Raw genomic sequence first — 23,808 nt, forward strand, 5'->3', positions numbered from 1 at the left:
GACATATCTGCAGGGTACCTCCCCCCACCCCCACCCCTGCACATGACTGCTGTATCCTCCCTTGCTCTCTCTGGGTCTTGCTGACCCTCTGATCTTTTTTTAAGAAGGGAAGAAGGCACACCAAGAGATGCTCAAGGCTTATTCCTGACTGCCATCAATCACTCCTGGTGATGCTCAGGGATTGAACCTGGGTTGGCAACAAGCAAGGCAAGTGACTAAACCCCTTCCGGGGGGTTCAGGAAGTCCTAGTTGTCTGGCCCATGAAAACTCAAATCCGTTTTTATGACGGGGATGGCAAACTTTCTGTGCAGGGCTTTTGTGAGTTTTGGGATTCCATTATATGCCAGTCATATTTCTTATCATTTAACCTCGAAAATAGCTACCTGGCCATTTTTATGGATTTAATCATCTAGCTTCTTGGTCTGAAAATTAGGACAAATCTGTGGAAAAGGGAGAACATGAATAAGGATAGAGGAAAAACATGAGAGGAGTAAAGCCTATAGAGCACTTGCATGTGGCCACCCTGAGTTCGATCCCCAGCATCCCATTTGGTCCCCGAGCATTGCCAGGAGTAATTCCATGTTTGCAGAGCCAGGAGTGACCCATGAGCACCACCAGATGTGGCCAAAAAAAAAAAAAGAGATGACCAGGAGGAAGGGGGACCTAGGAAGTGGCCCAAAAGGTACATGCCTTGCATGCACAAGACCCGAGTTTGATTGGTGCCCAGCTGAACACTGCAGGGTGTGGTTCTGGTTTCCTCTACACAGCTAGACCCAGCAATTAACCATTAGGACAGGCACTTCCCAGGGCTCCCAAACACAGGGGAGGCCCCAAATGAATAAAATAGAAAACTAAAAATGTGTGTCGGGAGGAGAGATGGCACCAGGGACGTGGCTCAACCACAGAGCACTTTGCCATGCAGCTGTCTCCAACAGTTTGTGGGTTCAATCTCCAGTAGCACATAAAAGGAAGTCACGGTCACGGTCCTCCCGGAGTTCATCGATTTGCTCGAGCGGGCCCAGTAACGTCTCCATCATGAGACTTGTTACTGTGTTTGGCATATCAAATACGTCATGGGTAGCTTGCCAGGCTCTGCCATGCGGGCGAGATACTCTCGGTAGCTTGCCGGGCTCTCCGGGAGGGGTGGAGAAATTGAACTCGGATCGGCCATGTTGGCCGCTTGTAAGGCAAATGCCCTACCACTGTGCTATCGCTCCAGCCCAGCACATAAAAGATAAGCAGAAAGGGGACGGAGAGAGCACAGCAGGTCATATACTATCTAGGTAGTATAGATTGTAAAGCTCTTGCCGTGCACGCGGACATCCCAAGTTCTATCCTCAGCACCCCAGATGGTCTCCTGAGTGATCAGGAGTTATTCCTGAGCACCGCTGGGTGTGGCCCAAACACCAAAAGGAAAAAGAGAAAGAGATACACAGAGGGACCTGTAGGTGGGACCCACTCAGCCACGGAAATGACCTCCCTCCACTCTTGTCCAGGACCAGTAAAGTATATGCATACTGCAAGTCACATCCCACACACTTTGGGGACTTTCTGCTGCCAATGATACACGTAGGTGTAAGCAGTAATTAAATAATGTAACTAGCTACATTTGGATTACTAAGTACATGTAGATGTGGATGATTTACTAAAGCACCCATCAAGGCCTGGTGGGAAAGCAGGCTGACCGGAGGGAACAGCGCCTCCTGGAGGCCAGTGAACGAAACACCCGTGAGCTGGTCTGAGGTTTGTTCTCACCACACAGGCAGTGGCTGGCTCTTAGCTCTGCATTCGGGAATGTTCTGGCATAAACCCGGAGACAAGTGTTCACTGCCTGAGTATGCTGGGTGCTGCCAGGCAGGGACCACGCCAAGGTACCTCTTGTCCAGATGAGGTGCTCCAGACTCAGACACAAAGGTGGGGTCTAGAGAGTGGCTGTGATCCCATCAGTAAGTCTGGGAATGTTCTTCTGTCTCGCTCAACTTTGGGTGTTTCTAGGTACTGATAGTCGGCACGACCATGTGTCTGAGGGAACGTTACGAACTACGCCAACCTCTTCCTACACCCTTACTAGAAAGTAACCCTGCTTACACCGTCAGGAAGACAGTCTTGACAACAATTCCCTACAGGCGGAGGGTAATGAAGAGAACCCACTCAAGAGACCAAAACCTTCCTTCAGGAACAGGCCCTGGAAGGTAGATGTGATCTCATCCTCGGGGGCAATAAGGACTGTGTGAGCCTACGAGAGGCAAGGCCCCTCCTTTCCTGCCACAGGTGACAGGGTGGGATGGGACGCAAACCGTCAGAGAAAGGCAGATGAGCTGCACTGCACTGTAGCACTGTCCTCCTGTTGTTCATCGATTTGCTCGAGCGGGGGCCCAGTAACGTCTCCATTGTGAGACTTGTTGTTACTGTGTTTGGCATACTGAATACGTCATGGGTAGCTTGCCAAGCTTTGCAGATGAGCTAAGAGGCAAAAAGGGGAAGTTTCCAGAAATATCACACACACACACACACACACACACACACACACGCACTCGCGCGCTTCTGGATCCAGTCCAGACCCTAGTCTTCAATTATGTGAGCTACTTAGCTCCTTTCTTTGGGAGCTCGGCAGAGCTGGGCTGCGGGCCCCCTCATCCAGACTTCTAATCCAGTTCTTCCAAATGACCTTCGGTCGGATGAATAAGCAGAGGCTGGTGGGGCAGGAGAGTGGGAAGAGGAGGAAGTGAAAGGCAACTTACCCGAGGGCAGGCCGGGCAGGCCGGGGAAGGAAAGGCTATGTACTCTAAAGGTGGTCTATCAGGAAGTGAGGAACTGGGGGGTGGGGGGAGGAATAAACTATATCTTCAAACAAAAATTGTATTCAAACCATAGAAAATAAAAATAATGAGCTAGAGGGGAAAGAAAATTTACGCCGGGGTGGGGGGGGGCGGGGGGCGGTGTATTGGGGATGGAACTCCCAGCAGTCCACAGTTCATAAGTTTTAGTCCTGGTTCTGTACTCATGAGCAACCCCTGGTGGTCCTTGTAGGACATTTTGTGATATTGTGGATCAAATGTGTGTGGGGGTGGGGGGGACTGAATGCCAGGTTAAGTGACTTCCCCCAGAACTAGAAAATTAAGAGGGTAACAACTGATCAGGTGGCCGGGGAATGAATTCAAGGCTCCTCCGTGCTCAGCCCTTTGAGGTATTTCCCTGGCCTCCCAGAACTATTGCATTTAAGAAGAACAAAAACATCCAAACATCTTTCCAAAGCTAATGAAGAAAACAGGAGAAATATCACGGATAGTCAAAATTAGAAATGTTAAAAAGCATACGCCCACGGACATAAAGAATAAAGTCATGGTAAGAAATATTCCACATCATTCCAAGCTAGCGAATTTCAAGATCTCAATGACCCGGACAATTTTCTAGAAAGTGCAAACTAAAATTGATCCAAATGCAAGGTGTGACTAAAATAATAACCTCTAGAGGAACTAGAGGAAGAGAGCCCAAGAATTAATTGTAGTAAGGGAATTCAGCCCATAAAGTTCTAAAGATGAAGTCTTTCAAATTACTAGGGAGATCATTTCCAAGCCATTGAAACTCCTCAATTATAAATGCAATCACAATCACTCATTAAACATCCACTGTATCTACCACTTTGTTGCATGGTTCAAAAACCCCTGGCTTGAGTTTCACCACAGTCACACAACGGTTTTCTCCAAATTATAAATCAGAAAATGATAGCTTAGAGACTTAGAAAAAAAAAAACCACCAACTAATGTCTCACATTGTGTAAAACTGTGAAGATTCCAGAGGATTCAAACCTGTTTTTCTACTTCTAAAGCTGCTCATTAAATGATAATTATTCGCTACTGCCTTCCCATTAACAAACAGGTTCCAAGATCTGTAACAGTTCTCATTAGTGGCTGGGTGTGTATGGGTGGGGGGCACAGAGGAAGAGGCTGGAAGACTAGAGGTAAGAGGGGGTTGAGAGAGAAAAGGGTAGGGAAAAAAAAATTCTGGATGGAGAGACAAGTCAGAAAGCAACACCATATGCAGCTCAGTGGCAGTGAGCATCACCAACCAGAACAGAACAGGGACAAGGTCAAGGAGAAGGTGTGAGATTTTACAGAGCTCCAGAGAATGTGGACCAGCAAAGAGCTCACTTTCAAAGGTCAGCTCGTCCCAGAATATAGGAGAGTCCTCAAGTCTTTGTGATGACACGGGTCTTGGTTTCCCCCAGTGAGGTGTCCCTCCAATGAACAAATATACTATTAACAACAGGGAGGTATCTATTAGAATTTACTTCCTTGAAAGGAGATGCCTTCTAAGTTAAAGGTCTGATTTTGTCTCTGAGCACACCTAAGCATTCTCTTAGGGCATTTTTTCTCCAGCTTTCTGGGTAAATCTTAAGATTTATCAGTTGAGGTACTTAAAAAGCAGGTTTCTACTGAAACAAGGTGCTTCAAAATTAGAGGCTGAGGGTCAAAGAGAGAATACAGCAGGGAAGGCACTTGCTTTGCACATGGTCGGTCCCAGCTGGACCCCTGAGTATCACAGGGTGTGGTCCAACTACACCCCCCATCCAAAAAACATAAAAGTTGAGCAATTATTTTTTTTTAACAAGTGTCACTGTATATGTTATGACCAAGTTTTCCCTGGACATGGCATAAAGGGGTGCTGAAAGGATTTCAGATACCTAAGTAAGAGAAAGCAGAGAGGCTGGGGAAAGTCTGAGAAGTTATTTAAGTTCCTTCTTTATTCTCTAACGAGTGTTTTCCTAAAGACACCACCCTTTGTTGCCAGTATTTGTTGCGCAGAATCGGTACATCAGACGTTTCCAAACTGGTTTGGCCAACTGCCTCTTATTCAGTGAAAATAAAACTTCTCATCAGCCCCCATAGAACATAGAATCTACCTTCTCTAAACTAACAGAAAAATGTAACCCAAGGCTACTACTGTTTGGCCCTGGATTTTTCCAGCACCCCTTCAGGGTAGACTGCTCACTTTGGGGAGCACTGCTACTGATCATCAAAGCAGAGCAGAGTAACTAGTTACTGGGAAAACCAAGTGGTGAACGAACACTATCACCTCCCCTTTTTTGTGGGAGAGTGGGCGGGGGGGGGGGGGGGGTAAGAGGACATCTCAGTGACCAGGCGTTACTCCTGGCTCTGCGCTCAGGAATTACTTCTAGTGGTGCTCGGGGGACAGGATTTGAACCTGCGACAGCTGCATGCAAGGCAAATGCCCTACTACCTGTACCATTGCTCTAGCACCCGCCTGCTCCTTGGCGTCAGAGCTGTAACTAAGGTGTGGCTCAAGTTTTCTTTAGGCTCTGGCCCCTGAGAACTGCCCAGAGGCTGGCTATGTCACAGCTTTCTCAAGTCTCCCGTCCTCCTGGGTTAGAATGCAAATCCCCCTCTGCCTTGCTGAAGACGCAGTATGCCTTCCTCGATAACCCAGACCCAACTGTACCAGATGTTTCTACCTCGGGGCACACAGAAACTAAGGGCAGGAAGAGAACATTGATGGCTAAGGAAGACAGTGAACCAACGGCACCTGCAGCAGTCAGCATCCCTTCGGTCTCCATGGCACCCTCTCCTAGTGGCCCTTCAGTCCACAGCATCATCACCTCCATCCCATCAGTTCCCAGCTTGGCTTCCACAGCCTTGTCGAGAGTCAGGGAAAGGGTGGAGATGCTCTGCCCCAGAGTTCCCACATCCTTGAGATGATCATCCCATCTACAGAGTGGAAGGAAGTTGTTCTCGAAGCACCTACATTTCAGTGTGGTTTATGAGCTGTATGTTTATCAACTATACTGAAGCAGCTTTTCATAAGCAATGTGAACATGAAAGATTTTAGCAGGCTTGGGGTTTGAGATAATAACGTGGTAAAATATTTACCTAAAGCACTCCCTATTTCCACTACAGAGGAGCCAACTGTGATTCTCAAGCAGGGCTTATACATGGAACCCTAATGAATGGCTGGAAGGGTGAGTTCCAGGCCAGCTTCACCAGTAGGGTGGAGATGACATCAATTAAAAAGGGACGCTACCACTTAGCTTTGAGATCATCTGTGACCCAGTTTAAAGCACTGTACTTCGAACAATGAAAGCCATTTAGAAGTCAGAATTACGAGGGGGCTGAAGAAATGTGCGGGGGGGGGGGGGGTGGTTGTCGCAGGTCCTAAATACAGAGATTGTGTCTTTTTCTTCGAAACCAGAAATTCAGGGCTGTGGAAGATAGCTGAATGGGAGAGTCCATGCCTTGCACATTTAAGGTCCTGCATCCATCACCGCCAGCAAGAGAGGATGCATGGCCAGGAACTGACAGTGTGGGGGCATAAAAGGAGAGAAGGAGGGAGGGAGGGAGGGAGGGAGGGAGGGAGGGAGGGAGGGAGGGAGGAAGGGAGGGAGGGAGAGAGGGAGGGAGGGAGGAAGAGAGGGAGGGAGGGAGGGAGGGAGGGAGGGAGGAAGGAAGGAAGGAAGGAAGGAAGGAAGGAAGGAAGGAAGGAGGAACCTGGACTTCAATTGGAAAGCTGTTTAGTTTTATACTGAAAATGAAGAGAATCCTTGAAGTCCCCCTTTCCAGCGGACAGCAGGAGAGTACAGGCGGCAGCTCCCCATCTCGGCAGGCACTGCCCGTTGTGCCGAGTGCTCACAGGCTGGGCTCTGCTTCATCAGACAAGTCCTTAGGGGCATGCTTTCCTGTGGGCTGTCACTAAATCCTGGGTGCTCAAAGAGGGGGAAGAGGATTATACTCATCAACGAGGAGAATGACCCTCAGCTGAGATGATGGCTAGGACCCTCAAACAGGAAAGCAGAGGGCTGCGAGTCTTGCTTGAGTCTTGCTTTGCGCTTTGACCCATAAGTCCCACCTGCCCAACCCTCCGATGAGGAACACCCAGAAATGCCTATGGGCTCCTGGGACAAAGCTCAGCCATACGCACAGCCAAGGGTGGTCCTCAAGTCTTCGAAGATCAGAGAAAGATCAGAGAATGGAACTGGTTCCCAGCACTCCCGGGTCCTGCCCCGCTGGGGACCCCCGCTGGCCGCTGCAGGTCCTGGGAGGAAGTATCCCCTGCGGGATATCGCCCGTTCACAGGTTCCTCTGCAAGCTGGCTGAGGAGAGCACCGTGCAGAGAGCACTCCGCCAGGGCAGGGCAGGGCAGTCACGGAAATGCTTCAAACTACACAGGCTCACAGCTCCCCTTCAAGCACAAAAGCCCAGTTCCCAGGGACGCAAAAGGGAACAGATTCCAGGTGGAAAGAGGAAGCAACTCCGGACACAGCCATGAGCAGCTCAGCAGCTCTCTAAGAACCCAGGCTACAGAAATACCCTGGAGATGTTCTTCCAGCTGCCAGGCCTGCTGGCCAAGAAAGGAAACAAGGCTGAGGCTAGGACCGGGTGACACTCAGGACATCTGTTCCTGTCAGGGTAATGGTGACATCTGACTGATGCCACAGGGTGTGGGGAGGGCTGGGAGGACAAACGTCCTAAGAGAAGAAAATCGAGCTGTACACTCCTTTTATTCTTTTTTGGAAACACAAAGTAATTTTACTTTACCGTTTTAGTGGGGGAGGGGTGTCAGTCTGAGCCACGTCTGGCTACTCAGGTACTCCTGGCTCTGTGCTCAGGGATCTCAGGGATCACTCCTAGCAGAGCTGGGGAGAAGGGGGGATGGAGGGAAGGAGAGGAAGGACTGCATTCTGTATTCAGTGCTGGGGACTGAACCCAGGTTGTGCAAAATCAACAAGCCCCTGAACTATCTCTCGGGGCTCACTCGACTTTTGTAGGAGTGAATGGATATAAACAAAAACACACTTGGGGGCTGCTTCTGTCAGAATCCTCTTCTCAAGGACCCATACAGGAAGGAAGTGGTGCTGTAGTTAGTTCCTTTTGCCCAGGACAGCACTACAGAAGGGAAAAGAATTAGGCGGTGGCGACATGCAGCTAATAACTCCGTACGTGATTACCCCCCCTTCAACTAGTTAACAATTTCTAAGAGACCAGGCTGTATTTCTCAAACAACTTCTGAAAAATGCAAGGCTGAAGACATGTCAGATGGTAGGAGAGATGGAGACTTCTCAAGCAGTTAGTTCTAGAACTTGTGCTGCCAGTCACAGAGAAAGGTGGGGGCGGGGGGGAAACCCCTGTTCTTTAAAGTGACCAGAGAGTGAGACATCTCCTTAGCAAAGAAAATTATTAACACACTCTAGTATCCAGGGCAGTGCCCCTGGCCAGCAAGCACACACAGACACACACAGAAGTTTCTGGAATTCCCTGCATGTGCGTAAAGAACAAGCTGTGATTTTCCTTAGAAGTCTCTAAACTGGGGGCAGAACGATTGTACATCGGGCAGGGTGTTTGCCTTGCACGTGGCTGATTTGGGTTCGATCCCCGGCATCCCACATGGTTCCCAAATACCACTGGGAATAATTCCTGAGTGCAGAACCAGCAGTAACCCCTGAGCACTGGCCAGGTGTGACCCAAAACAAGTTTCTGAATAGAAAAGTTAACCTAATCCAAAAAACGGGGAGAAGAAATGAACAGAATTTTCCTCAAAGAAGATGTACTCGGGCGAGAGCAATAGTACAGTGGGTGGGGCATTTGCCTTGCACACAGCCGACCTGGGTTCGATTCCCAGCGTCCCATATGGTCCCCCCAAGCACTGCCAGGAGTAATTCCTGAGTCCTGACTGCATAAGCCAGGAGTAACCTCTGTGCTTCGCTGAGTGTGACACAAAAAGAAAGAAAAAAAAAAGAAGATGTACTGATAGCCATACATATGGGGAAAAAAAGAAATGCCCTAGGTCACTTACATCAAGGAAATGCATATCAAAACATGAGCTAGATCTCACGCCAGTGAGACTGGCATACACTGGAGCACTGCCTCCCACTGTTCATCAATTTGCTTGAGCGGGCACCAGTAATGACTCCATTGTGAGACTTGTTACTGTTTTCGGCACATCAAATACGCCACGGGGAGCATGCCAGGCTCTGCCGTGCAGGTAGGATACTCTCGGTAGCCTGCCGGGCTCTCCGAGAGGAGCAGAGGAATTGAACCTGGGTCAGCCGTGTGCAAGGCAAACACCATACCCGCTGTGCTATCGCTCCAGGCCCTATTAAAAAAAAATCATCCAAATTCCTAACTGCAGCACTATTTACAAGAGCCAAAATCTGGAAACAACCCCAGTGTTCAAGAAACAACCCAATGTTCATGATTGGATAAAGAAACAATGGCACAGATACACTACCACTCACCTAGGATAAATGGAAAAACCATGCTATTTTCTGCTACATGAATGGAAGTGAAGAGTATCATGCCAAGTGATGTCAGCCAGGAGAGGGAATGGTCTCTCTCAATGGGGGATGGATAGAAGCACAGTATGGGAATAAGGAACAAATGGCCAGATGCAACAGAGAACTGGTTTTACAGAACTGAGCTTACCATGGCAGCGGAACTACAGGGTCAGGAGGCAGAGAGATTTCAGAAGGGACACTGAGTGGAGGAAAGCAGTCACTCAGGTGGAGGGTGTAGAATTTAAACATTGTGTGCATGCCTAGAACCCTACCGTTAACGATACTGTAATGCATGGTGACTAAAATTCTAAGAACGCTGCTGGTGAAGAGGATGGTCTTCACTGAGGGGAGACGGGACTAGAGGAAGGTGGTCCAGCTCCATCAAGGGGGCATTTATGGACGGGCCAAAGAGAGAGAGATGGGAAGATCCCAGAGACGATCCCAGTGGGGCCCATCTCCAGGGGCCAACAGACAGAATACAGAAGGCAAAGAAAGACAGTGTGGGCCGTGGGGTTCACCTGTTGGTCATGGGAAACAGGTGCACTTGAGAACATTTCAGAAAAGTGAAGAGGGATGGAGTCGGCTGCATGCATGCTAATGTCAGGGTGGGGTCAGAGTCTTGTTATTAGGGGACTTCTCCAGTGCTCATGGAGTTAAAACACGGCGGTCTAATCAGCTTCCTTAGAGTCCCCTCCTGGGGATGGAGCCTTAGCACAGCAGGTAGGGCCTTTGCCTTGCACACAGCCGACCTGGGTTCAATTCCCAGCATCCCATATGGTCCCCCAAGCACTGCCAGGAGTAATTCCTGAGTGCAGAGCCAGGTGTAATCCCTGAGCATTGCCGGGGTTGACCCAAACAACAACAACCAAAAAAAAAAAAAAAAGAAAAGAAAAGTTCCCTCCTGACCTGCAAAGAGCAAGTTGGAAATGCCTGTTGAGAGGGAAGAAAGGGGCGCCTGTAGGGACCTGTTAGTTAGATTCTCCCATCACTTTTAATGACACCCTACCTCCGCCTCTGGCACCTTATGTCAAAAACTGCCAAGGTTTCCCTGGTGACCTACTTAGACTGGTGAGACTGCACCCTGGTTCACACCCTTCGAGAGAACTTGCAGCAGGGAAGGGACAGAGCGACAGTACGGTGGGTAGGGCACTTGCCTTGCCTGACACCAACCTGTATTTGGTCCTCAGCATCCCTTGTGTTCCCCTGGAGCCCATCAGGAATCAGCCCTAAGCATCACAAGGAGTACCCATCCCCCACTCCCTCCCAAAAATGACTAGACACGGTCCCAGGTTTGATCCCTGGCATCTCATATAGACTCCAACCCCCATCTGGAGTGCTCCTTGAGCACAGAGCCACAGGTGAGCACTGAGCACTGCTGGGTGTCCCCCTCCCCTGTCAAAATAAAAAGAAAGAAAAGTGTGCATTATACTGGGTCAGAGAGAGAACAAAGATTAAGGCAAGTGTCTTGCATGCAGCTGACCCTGTTCAAACCCTGGCATCACGTGGTGTTCCTCCCTCCCCACCCCCCCACACACAGACATACCTCACTCCCTCCCCAAGCACTGCTAGGTATAATCCTGGAGACCCAGGTCATAATCCTAGCACTGTAGGGCCCAAGCAGCACCGCATCCTCTATCCCCACACTGAATTGATGGCCCAATTTGCTGAGTATCAGCAGTAGCCCCCCAGACCCCTAAGCACTGCGTGGGAAGGCAACCCGCCCCGTAACAAGAGTCTATTGTAGCACTGTAGCACTGTCCTCCCGTTGTTATTTGCTCGAGCAGGCACGAGTAACATCTCCATTGTGAGACAGAAGATATCTGAAGTGCTTCAAACCCAGAGCTTCCCATTTCTGTTTAGTTTCTGTGTCCACACAAACTCTCCGAGAATAATTTTAACAAATGTAGGGTGAGATGTGAGAGTCCGGACCCTTCGGAGCACTGTGATCAGGCGACCTTGATTCACTTCATATTCCACCCTGAGGACTTTTGCATGTTTGTAATTAATCTTTAGAGTCTATTTCAGGAGAGTGGCAGGGGGTCCAGGAGGAATGAGGCCACATTCAGAGTTTACTCCTGGCTCTGCGCTCAGGAATCACTCTGGCAGTGCTCAGAGCTCCCTATGTGGTGCTGGGATTAGAACTGAGAGTGGTCACATGCAAGGCAAACGCCTGACTGCTGTACCATCTCCCCAAACCACCACCCTGTAAATTTTTTTTTCTTGCTCCAGACATTCTTGTCAATCATCAAATTCTTCTCAGTTCTACCTTCAAATTACACTCATAGGGGACAGAGAGATAGTACAGCAGGTAGGGCACTTGCCAATGCACAGGGTCGACCTGGATTCAATCCTGGCATCCCATATGGTCCTCTGAGCACTGCCAGGAATAATTCCTAAATGCAGAGCCAGGAGTAACCCTTGAGTATTTCTGGATGTGGGCCAAAAAACAAATTAAAAAAAAAATACACTCATAACTGGGGCCCCCTTTCATGCCTGCCACCTCTACTGTCATCTTCCATCTGGGCTGGCCTTTCCATGGTTCTAGAGTATCTCTCACTCCTGGCATGCTCTGGGCCCACTAGGGTCAGACAGAGCAGGATGAAGATCAGTGCTGGGGATCAAACTCAGGTTCTCAGACAAGCTAGACATGTGACCTGTACCATATGCTCATATACTATACCCATCTATCCCACCCCACAATGCCACTCTGTTTTGGGACCACACCTGGTGCGGTTATTCCTGGCAGGCTCGGAGGACCACACAGGGTGCAGGGGGCTGAACTCAGGTCCGCTGCATGCAAGACAAATGCCATGCAAACACCCTACCTGCTATAGTATCATTCCCCTCCACTACCATCTCCTCCCCCCACCAGAACACTACTTTTACCTTAACAGTCTTTCCCTCTAAGGCAGCCAGGGTGATCAAACACTTAAATGTGACTGTGTTATTTCCAACATTACTTGCCTTCAATATATAATCTCTGCAACTCCTATCCAGCCCTGATGCCTTCAGACTCACCTACCCAGTCAAGTTCAACCGCTCAATTGTTCCTTATCTCTTCTTGCTGCCACCTTCTTCATCATCTTTTTTTTTTCCTTTTGAGGCATCATGATTCACAAAGTTATTCATAGTTGAGTTTGGGGAACTCAATGTTCCACACCAATCCCTTCACCAGTGTCCCCTTCCCGCTAACAATGTCCCTTTCCCTCCAATCACCCAGCTGGCCTACACAGCATGCACCTTTTTTTCCATCTATAGGCCTTTATTTTAATAGATCATCTTCTGCTTCCTCAAGAAAAGTCACCATGTTCTCCTTAAAACTGCACTTTTGTATCAAGTAAAGTTTCTTTTAATTTTTCAGTTATAACTAATACCCCCCTCCCCAAAGAGCACATTGCTAGACCTTATTTTGAAGTAACATTATTTTTCCTGTAGTCTTATAAGGTCTTCCTCTATCTCAAGTATTTGCTTTCTTTATTGTTACTATCAGGCAGGATTAAGTTCCATGATTAATGCAGAATACAAGTGCTTCTGACTGCATGTTTATTTTCTACCTACTCACTTTATTGTACTCATTAATTCTAATTTTCACTTATTTCCCTTATGTCATCTAGTCATATAATTTATAATTAGTGATGAATTTTTCTCCTCAAAATTTAGTTTATGTTCTACTGAACTGTTCAAAGTTCAAAGGTTTGCAAACATATTAAAGAAGTACTGACAGGGACATTTTAGCCTAGTACTTTAAACTGCTTTGAATGATCGCTGCCATCACACTAAAGCTATGTTATTTCTACTGTAGGTCTTGGATTTTCTTTAAATTCTTTTTTAACATTAGGATAATCAAAGAGCTTTAATCTATTAATGGTGACCCATTCTAAATTCTTGTGATAAATTCTGATATTTTTTTAAAATGACTGCTGACTTTGTAATCTTTACAACTGTATTCACAAGAAAGACTAGTCCTAAATTCATTGCAAACACGGCAGCTACCAGTCACCTATGCCTAACTAAGTGCCTGAACATGGCTGATCTAAACTGATGCATGCTAAAAGTATAAAATACAGACCTGATTTTAGAAAAAAAATAAGGTAAATATATTAAAGATAATTTACGTTAATTATATGAAATAGCAATATTTTGAGCACACTTTATTAAGCAAAATATAGTACAATTCCACCTGCTTCTTTTTACTTTTTTTCAATGTGGCTACTGAAAAATTATGAAGCAGATATACATTATCTACTGAGCAGTCCTGACAAACTGTTTCATCTCTCTCTCTCAATTAGTTTTATCTCAGACTCAACTGAGTTGTGTAGATTCCTGCATCTGCTATAAAACAAGTCATGCTGGCTTTGATAGCTTGAAAGGATTTACCCAGATTCAACGCCCCACAACTGTTTCTGAGAATTTTTTAAGTTACAAATCTGTTTTCATACTATGTAAAGGATAAAGTCTTAAGTGCTGGGGAGTCAGAAATGGATGACCTACATTAGATGTTAGGCTGTAAGCTTTCAAACGTATCTGGCCTACCACACTTCATTTTCAGAAATCTCTCTGTGCCCCTCTGGAATCTACCTTCTTTAAGTGAACAAACAGAAAATGGTCCCGATCACACCTGAGGTTACTCCCACATCCCTGCCCTGGATCATTCCTGTACCAGGTGTGTGGGTGCAGGTGTGGGTGTTGGGGGGGGGGGGGCAAGAGGGTAGCATCACAGGATCACAGGCTCTGGGAATCACCACGCTAGACAAAAATCAAAGACCTCCCAATGGCAACATTTCAGATCTCGGTGTAAAAGAGTTGCCAAAGGTCCTCCCTTCCTGACTAGTTTTCACCTGGAAAGGTAACCACAGCTTTGTTTTCTGTTTTGGAAGCTAGGTGAAGAGTCTCCCCTCTTTAAGACTAACACACCCCTATATATGTGCTAAAGCCACCAGAAGGAAATATCTTTGTCGCTCTCATTAGAGAATCACACTGAGAGCAGAATCTGAACCCCCAGATGCCACATGACAGCAGAGCCTTGTCAGCGGCAAGCCTGAGGACAGAGCAATGGAGAGTGTGGCAGTTGCGGGCGGGGGGGGGGGGGGGGGGGTGGGGGGAGGGAGGGGCTGAGGGGCCGAACAGTCAGTCAGCAGGGGAGTGGGGGGCCAGCTCACATTCACTTTACGTTCACTTTACAACAAGGTCTCCTGAGAGGTGAGACAGGAATATATCCTTCCTTCAGCCTGCAACTCAAAGCTACTATTATAGTTTTTTTGTTTTTTCTTATTTTTTTTTTTAATTTGGGGGCTGGAGCAATAGCGCAGTAGGTAGGGTGTTTGCCTTGCATACAGCCCACCCAGGTTCGATTCCCAGCATCCCATATGGTCCCCCGAGCACCGCCAGGAATAATTCCTGAGTGCATGAGCCATGAATAACCCCTGAGCATCTCCGGGTGTGACCCAAAAACCAAAAAAAAAAAAAAAAAGTGAAGTTGATAACAACTTGGGTTACACTCCTGGCTCCAAGTTTAGTGGTCTTAAACCTATGAGTTCCTCACTTTCTTCATCTGTACAACAATGATCATAAGATCTCATTTAGAGTTTGAGAACTGAATAGGAGGGTATCTAAAGCTACCAGAAAGTGCCTGGCACACAGTTTTAGCCTTCAAGAGAAGCTTTCCAATACCAACGAAAATAAGAGTCTATACTCCAGTATCATTAGCTTCTGACAAACACCGAGTGCAAGATCATTAATTAGCAAAGTCTCATCCACTAATAAGTGGCTTGGCATCCAGAAATCTAGTCATTATCAATTAAGGAACAGCAAGGAGTATAATCGTTAACACATAAAAAGGCACCCTGGCACTCTGACATTGCCGAATCACTCAATTATCATCAAAGGTGGACTAAGTCCAGGTTGTACCCGATACTTCAGACAACACAATCATCACAGACGGTACCTGCAGCCAGTTTCCAAGAGCTGCAGGGGAACTCCATGCCTCCCCTGGTGCTTTCCCTCCATCCCAGATTCCAAAGCTGCCTGTGCCTCTCTAAGCCCAGAACATCCCTCTCTCCACTTGGCCTATAAGGACATTTATGGCAGAGCCAGAGCCCCACCCCTGCCCCTCCCAGCCTTCCCTGCCACTCTACAGCCCCCGTCTGCTCCCAAAGGTAACTAAATGCTTCTCACTTGAGTATCTTGACTCACCTTTCTCCACAACTCAGTATTTTTAAAAAAAGAAAAACGAAAACCCAAAATGCTGATGTTCTCACCAATTTATCTTTCCTGAAGGAAATTAGAGGGAAAAAAAGAAAATGAATAGACAGGAGATCTCCAAAAGGCGAAACTGAGTATAGACGCGTTGAAGAGCCACGACAACGGACAAAGGAGGAGAAATTCTTAGAAAGAACTGGTGAGGGGTAAGGAAAAGGCAGCAAGCAAATATGTCGAAACAAAGGAAGAGGGACATGACCTGGATTTATCTGAGCAGAAGAACCTCTTTTTTGCCTCTCGTTTCTCCTCTTCCGGAGAGCACTGTGCCTGAGCCCTTCGCCCCATTCCTTTCCTTATCAGTTCTTTCCCAAGCATGGGGAAGGAATGAAATCTGCCAATACTATTGATTAGGGAGTCTGGGATGAGGGTTGTGGGATTAGTGGGAAAGGGACAAGCCCAATTCCTTTGGTCAGGTCCACAGGAGGAGAGAACACTTTCCTGGCTCATCGGAACTGCGCTGTAAACCTGAGCTAGTTATTCTGGAGGCAGAGTGGGAGGGATGGAGGCAACAGACACAAGACAGGGGAGGAGCTAAGTCACAGGCACGAGAAACCATTAGAATCCATGTAAGTTCTCTTTTTCTAAAAAAGATAAAAAAAAAAAATAGAGGGGCTAGAGTGATAGCATAGAGGGTAGGGTGTTTGCCTTACACGCGGCCAACCTAGGTTCAATTCCCAGCATCCCATATGGTCCCCCAGCACCGCCAGGAGTAATTCCTGAGTGCAGCCAGGAGTAACCCCCTGAGCATTGCCGGGTGTGACCCAAAAAGCCAAAACAAAAAAATAAAAATAAAAATAGATAAAAAAATTTTTAATTTTTTTCAACAGGCTCCTCAAGCAGTTGAGGTACACGTCTATCATGATGACTGTATCAAAACCTATATGCATGTTCTTTAACATGTATTAATATCTAAACATGATTATAAAGAGTCAAGGAACTTGACAAGATCAAAGGAACAAAAATCCCTCAATCAAATGAATTTAGCTGACCACATACTACGTTTTTAAATCACGACCCTCACAATATTAAGTCCTGAACACTTCAAAGAGGAAAAAAAAACTGAGGGCCATGGCACATAAACATAACTTCATTCACGAAATGAGACTTTGGTTAAGATGTAATGTTTCTCTAAAAGAACAGGAAAGCTTTATGTTTGCAGATCGGGCAGAAAATTCTGCCTACACCTCTTTATTTCTATACAAGACCATTCTTATCATTTGTTTTATATTTGCTGCATTAAAATTATTAAGCAATCGAAGACCAGCATTTAGTTCAAACCTGTATTTGTTTAACATGTAGGAATTTCTTCCCTTTGCAAAAAAAATGTTTCAGGCATTTTCTTCCCCTTCACACGACTTTTCTCCTAAGTTTTTAATTTCCTTTAGTTAAAAAAAAAAAAAATCAGGGCTGGAGTGATAGCACAGCAGGTAGGGCGTTTGCCTTGCATGCGACCCGACCCTGGTTTGATTCCCAGCACCCCATATTGTCCCCCGAGCATGGCCAGGAGTAATTCCTGAGTGAATGAACCAGGAGTAACCCCTGTGCATCGCTGGGTGTGACCCAAAAAAGCAAACAAATAAATAAATAAAATATTAAAAAAAAAAAATCAATTGTTTTTCTTTCTAACATTTTCAGTTCAAATATACCATAAATGTCACTGAAAACAGTTATGTGATCTTCTCTGAACAGCAACTACCATCACAACAACAAAGAAACGCTTTCCTCTTTTCCCCATGAATCATCTGACATAAAATGGTGGCAACCCTCAGCAGCATATCAAGGAGGAGAAGCGAGAGGTCTGGAAGTAGAGAGCAAGGTGCTGCTACCCGGCCTTATCTCGGATTCCAAGCCCCAAATACCTTTGTCTGCTCACTGTCAGGGTCTTCGAGCCATGCGTAAGGGTCAGGGATCTTATGCCCATGGTAATCCTGTACCTGCAGAAGACAGAATGTGGTATCAGATCGTTAGCATTCCACTCCTGAACATGATGAAGAAATAGAAAAAGGATAAGTCGGGGCCAGAGTGATAGTACAGCGGGTAGGGTGTTTGCCTTGCACGCAGCCGACCTGGGTTCGATTCCCAGCATCCCAGATGGTCCCCCAAGCACCGCCAGGAGTAATTCTTGAGTGCGGAGCCAGAAGTAACCCCTGAGCATCACTGGGTGTGACTCGAAAAGAAAAAAAAAAAAAGGAAGAAAGAAAAAAGGATAGTTAAAAAAAAAAATTTGACACACTGGCACATCTGTTCCAAGTGCCCCCAGAACCAAAGCTGGCCAGATTTCAGAGGAGTCAAAGCACCATCGATGAGAAAAAATGTTTTCACTGGAGATCTGAGAAGACAGAGAAAGACTGCCAGGGCGGAGCAGAGCACAACACAGGGGCTGCCTGTGCAGGATCCACCATGCATGTGCTCAGCTTTCCAGTCTTGCCAGTGATCAGAAAATCACCTGAGAGTACACAGAGACCATTTTTTTTACCTTTCAGTCTAAGCTGCCTTCAGGCAAGCTGCTAACATGTAGCATAAAAATTCTAACTGACATCAGCTGAAATAGCAGATAAACGATGCCAGAACCTTTCTTCCCCTTTGTATATTCACTGTTCCTTTTTAGTTGGGGAGGAGGGAGGATGGGACACTCAGTGATGTTCAGGGCTTATTCCGGGCTCTTCTGCACTCAGAGATCACTCCTGACAGGTCTTGAGGACCATATGGGGGTGCCAGGGATTGAGTCCAGGTCAGCTACATGCAAAGCAAGTGTCCTATCCACTGTATTATCTCTTCAGCCCCTCTCTTTCACTGTTTCATGGGGCCAGGTGTGCCCCTCCAAAAAATAAAAAATAAAAAATAAATAAAACGAGGTATTTAGACATCACCCAGATTATCCTGATATTCAAGAAATAAGCCTACAGTCTTCACATGGGAGCTGAGCGAAAATCAGATCCCATGAGGCACCAGCATCAAAACCAACCAGAGATCTCTGAAAAGCACCAACTCCCACACCTGGCCTAGGAGACAGTCTGAAAGACCAAGTGGGAACTAACATTCCCCAGTGACTGTGCTTAAAGAAATTACCCAAAGAAAAAAATCATTACAAGACCTTTCCACTCAAAGGGCCGGAGAGACAGTACAGCAGGTAGAGCATTTGCCTTGCCATCCTTGTCATCCCATATGGTTGTTCCCCTGAGCACCACCAGTGGTAATTCCTAAGTGCACTAACCTAACCCCTGAGCATCACCAGGTGTGGTCAAAAAAAAAAAAAAAGACCTCTCCACTCCATATTATCAGCATTAATCTCATTAAGTGAAACCCCACTGATATGGTCTTTCCAATCAACTCTGTAAATTAGGGTCAGGGAAATGGCTCAAAGGGCCAGACCACACACTGCACATGGGACCATTCCCAGCATTCCCAGGCCCACAGGGTCCCCCAAGCAAGTGGGGACAGCCTCCAGGGACCGCCTGGGGAGTGGTGACCTCCTCCATTAAGGCTTCTCATGTAAAGTGACTAGGAGGATGATTTGCATCTGGGCTAAAGTTTCACTTTTTTGGGGGGGGGGAGGGGAGAAGGAAGATGTTTGGGTCACATCCAGTTATGCTGCTCCGGGCTCATTCTCAGTTCTGCACTCAGGAATCACTTGCAGCAGTGCTTAGGGGACCCTATGGGTGCTGGGGATGGAACCCAGGTTGGTGCATGAAAAGCAAATGCCCTACCTGCTGCACTATAAGCTCCGTCAGCTGAAGTTTCAGTGACTCCTTGTTCTATAATACCGGAAGGCACAAGCTCTTCTCTAAGAACAGTCAGCATGCACCTGGAGAAAGGAAGCCCCAGGTGCTGTTTCTAGTGCTGGGGAAAACACCAGTGTGAGTCCGGTCTCACTGAAAACCAGGTTCAAAGGACCAGGCTTTGCAAGGACCTTGCAGCTGCCTCATCCGCAGGCAGTTTCATGGACTCTTGGGGAATGGCACAACTGGAAAAATGAGAAGCTAACTCTGCAACACCCAGGAACTGGTCTCACTCGAAACAACTGAGACAAACAGAAGGTGGCGAAGACCAGGCTGAAAATGCTCCTGAGGAATCCTCATAAGATAACATTCTTTCCATCCTTCCTCAAAAAACCTTCCTGAATCCTGTTTGATTGCTGTCACTGACTGAAAGCTTTCTATCATTTTTTCTCATCTGCAAGTCTTTTGCATTTTGCACACTTTGAAGTGGTATAAAATATGCTCCAAATAACCACCTCTTCCTGAACACACACACACAAAAATTAGAAAATGTTTCAAGTCACAAAGTCTCTCCCAATCCAACCTTTTCAGGGGCATGAGATGGCAAAAAAAAAAAAGCGGGACCTCGTCTCTGTCTGAGCCAGGGCAGGGACTGAAAACAATTCCAATAATTTGTTCCCAAATACTCCTTGGAAGGGATGGATCAGATGCTTTTACAAATGTTCCTTGATGATGATGTTACTAAAACTCAGACACATCCAGAGACTTAGTGGAAAAGATGAACTGAAATGCTAGTTTCATGACTAAGTGAAGGTGTTGCCAAGCGCCAGACCCAAAGCCACGAACATGTATTGAATATTCACACTGTTGTCCTGATGCTTGGAAGCCCTGCGAGACTGGATGAAACCCACGCACTGGCAGGATACAATTCAGAGAGGCTAATCCAGATAAAGACCCCTCTTTTGCTGTTTACCCAACGATCACGGTTAGCTAGCAAGCACAGTACCAGAGACTTCAGACACATCTCATCAGTTCCTCGAGGTAAGGTTATTACTAACATTTCTGCCAGACAAGGAGATTGAAGCTAGAGAGAGAGCGCGATTTGCAAACACAGATGATTAGTAACAGAAAATCTGTGATCCACCCTAAGCCGACCTCAAGCCCAAGGACTTAACTTCTGGTTCACAAGCTGGGCCAGGTGGCCCAGCCTGAGATCCCAGCTGGACCTCCACATGCTTCCCCTCCCCGGGTGGTTTACTCTGAGGGAAATGCCACCCCCTCTGAACCAGCATCACTGCCCAGACTGCATTTTAAGCCAGGACTAGAAAGGAATTCCAGGACAATCTTCAATCAATTCCAAGGGCCAATGTTTCTTTCACAAAACAGAAGCTTAGGGAGCTGGAGCACAGTGGGTAGGGCATTTGCCTTGCATGCGGCCGACCGGGGTTCGATTCCCAGCATCCCATATGGTCCCCCAGCACCACCAGTAGTAGTTCCTGAGTACAGAGCCTGGAGCAACCCCTGATCATTGCCGGTGTGACCCAAAAGGCAAAATACAAGACAAAAAACAAAACACGGAAGCCTATAAATGGGTTGGTCTTTGCCACATCCCCAAAACTCAAGCTGTGTAGTATCTGATGCTCTCATGGGTTATCAACCTACAAATAAGCCCTCATGGCCCCCAAGTCTCTTTAAAACTAGAATTCAAATAAGGCACTGTTGACAATTCATCTTTTGCCTGTAGTGACTTTCAGGAAAGAGGGAGACTTAAGCCTGTGGCATGCAGGCCCACCACACCTGGCCCCGCTTTTCTTCATTTCCGGTCCCCCATGCCAGCTAACCCACCCAAATTGCTCTAGACACAGTGGCCTTCCTGCCATCCTGCAAGCAAATGAGAATCCAATTCCACCCAGTCCAGGCCTGCTTAACTAATGGCTTTATTTCTGTGACAGAGCAGCCAGGAATACACTTTTTACCTTAACCAAATGGTCAACTTCCAAGTTCAATTCACCTATCCTCTATTCCCTTGGATATAAATTAATCCCATTCAGTAAATTCTCCTATCATCCAACAGACACCTTAGATTCTCTGTCTTGCTTTGAGGCCACACCTGGTGGTGCTTAGGGCTTACTCCTAAACCTGCACTCAGCGATCACGCTTCATGGGCTCGGTGGGCCTTATGGGTTGCCAGGGATTGAATCCAGGTCAACCACACGCAAGCCAAGCGCCCCACCCATTGTATTATCTCTGCAATCCAGACAGATTCTTTTAACCTGTATTGCCAGGTCTGAATTTCCTGACAGCAGCATCTCTGGAGATGGATAATGGCAGGGTCCAAGAAGTATCATGGTTTGCAAATTTTGGCTCCAGAGGGAAGGGCTATATCAACCAGGCTAGCAAGGTCCTGTTTGGGAGACAGCGAGTCCAGGGCAGAAAGCTGCTCCCAGCTATGGGGAATCTCCAAGATCTGCTGCAGAGACATACCCCTCCTAAAAATCTAGGCTACAATTTGAAAAGAGGCCTAAAGCCAGGGTTGAGCATCAGGAACCGAGAGTGGAAATAGAGAGCCCATGATGTAGGCTATCAGGGCTGTGGTAATAAGTATAATAAGTATAATAAGGATCCCAAGGGCTCAGTCCAGCAAAGACTGTCCTGTGGCCCTGAGGCTTATAGTTCTCATGATTTCTTGAGTGAGTATTAGGAAGGAACTAGAGTATTAAAATTCACAGTATACCTCTCCGAGTTCATGGCTCATCATCCCGATGACACATTCATAAAAATCTTCACTCAACCCCTTCAGGATTTATAAAACAGACGAGTGAACTACAGGACTTTGGTACCCAGAGGAGAGAAAAAAACCGAAGCAGAAAGCATCCCCCTCACCCACCATACCCCGGCTCCCCAAATCTAAAACTGAACTTATCATACCACAGAATAATTTCTATTTTTACCTAGCCTGAAAATTCACAGATCCTCAAGTACCCAAAGAGACACTTAACCTCCTCCTGTGATCAAAGTCTGGTGCTCTGCAGACCTGGAGCATTGGAGGAATGAAGGACTGAGGCTAGAGGGTCTTACTGAAGAAGCCAGAAGGTGGAGCTGAGCTAAGCCAGCTCTAAAATTTTATCACTGTCACTGTATCACTGTCATCCTGTTGTTCATAGATTTACTCAAGCGGGTGCCAGTAAGGTATCTATTTGTCCCAGCCCTGAGATTTTAGCAGCCTCCCCTTACTTGTCTTTCCCAATGACTGGAGGCTCTTTCAGGGTCAGGGGAATGAGACCTGTTATAGTTACTGGTTTTGGCATATTGAATATGCCATGGAGAGCTTGCCAGGCTCTGCCCATGTGGGCGGGATACTCTTGGTAGCTTGCCAGGCTCTCCGAGGCATATGCCTTCTAAAATTTCATACATGGGAAAATACCCTAGGACAGGTATTTCAAAGGGTCAAAGGGCATCCAGATACAGGATGACACAACCGGAACTAGCTTTCCAGTCTCCACTAGGCAGGATCACCTTCCACCCAGGTACAAAGAAACCACGATTTTAACCACAAGTAGCAGTTGCAGACGCTATTAGATGAATGCAAAAAAGCAGCAAATAGACCAAGAAACCCCAGTGGCCAGATGGCCCTGGGATGGTCCCAGAGTGCCACCGTGTCCCTTCAGTCTTAATGCTGAAGCCTTCAACCCCCCCTTTACTAGAAAGAAAGGTGAGCTTTCAAGTACAGACTTTTTGGCATAAGCTGGGTCAAACCCAACACACACACCTATGTTACACAAAAATATTTTCATTCTGATTTTCTAAGCAATCTGAGAAATTTGGCTGGTCCTAAGAGAATCATGCCCACAACATTTGGATTCATTCCAGCTCTTAACACGCCAAATGAATTTTTCCACACTTAAAAAAAAAAAAGGGTGTTTGCCCAGAATCCTGCCCACCAGATCTCCACGGTTACTTGCTGTTCTCCTACAACTTAAGATAAATGGTGGCACAAATCTGCAAGAAAGGTCATTCCTCTGCCTTCTAAAGCCTCCTATTAAGAGGCATCAAGGAACCTCCCCCGGGCTTCCGTGTGTTTGGGGAAAACTTGGGACGGCTTGGGTCACGCCGAGGAGGGGTCTCGGCTCCACCTACCCCCATGGCCAGGTTGGTCCTGGCATCTTCCCTACGGGGGGGGGGGGCGCTCCCCTCCAAGCCCAACACCGGATGTAGGGACTGGGGTGGCTCCCCCAGGTACACACCTTTTCCGAATGCAATGAATGAACTTGCACTCTAAAGCGTTTAAAAAAAAAATTAACCATGTGTTAAGTTGCAAAAGTTTGCTTTTGTCTCTCCCTGGGTTGCTTCCCGGGCACGCGGGCTCCTGCCACGCTATGTCAGCCAGGAGCCCGAAGAGAAAGAAAAAAAGAAAACGCTCCGTGAGCCCACTCCTTTCTGCACGCGCGCTCCTCCCCGGGGCGTGTGCCCCGGCGGACCCCGCGGGCTCTCGGCGGCAGCGGCGGCGGCGGCGGCCACGCGTGGCCCAGGCTCGGCCGCCGGCAA

The 23,808-nt window shown here is 47.2% G+C and overlaps 1 protein-coding gene across 1 annotated transcript in view; it reads right to left on the reverse strand.

Annotated features, from left to right (window-relative positions):
* PREP (prolyl endopeptidase) overlaps window positions 1-23,808 on the reverse strand; it is a 125,849-nt gene that overhangs the window by 101,383 nt on the left and 658 nt on the right. Inside the window, exon 2 of the mRNA XM_056125017.1 lies at window positions 17,404-17,478. Coding sequence (XP_055980992.1) covers window positions 17,404-17,478 — 75 coding nt within the window. The remainder of the gene's footprint in view (window positions 1-17,403; window positions 17,479-23,808) is intronic.

The sequence above is a fragment of the Sorex fumeus genome, unplaced genomic scaffold, assembly GCF_029834395.1.
Source record: "Sorex fumeus unplaced genomic scaffold, SorFum_2.1 ptg000054l, whole genome shotgun sequence".
Lineage (NCBI taxonomy): Eukaryota > Metazoa > Chordata > Mammalia > Eulipotyphla > Soricidae > Sorex > Sorex fumeus.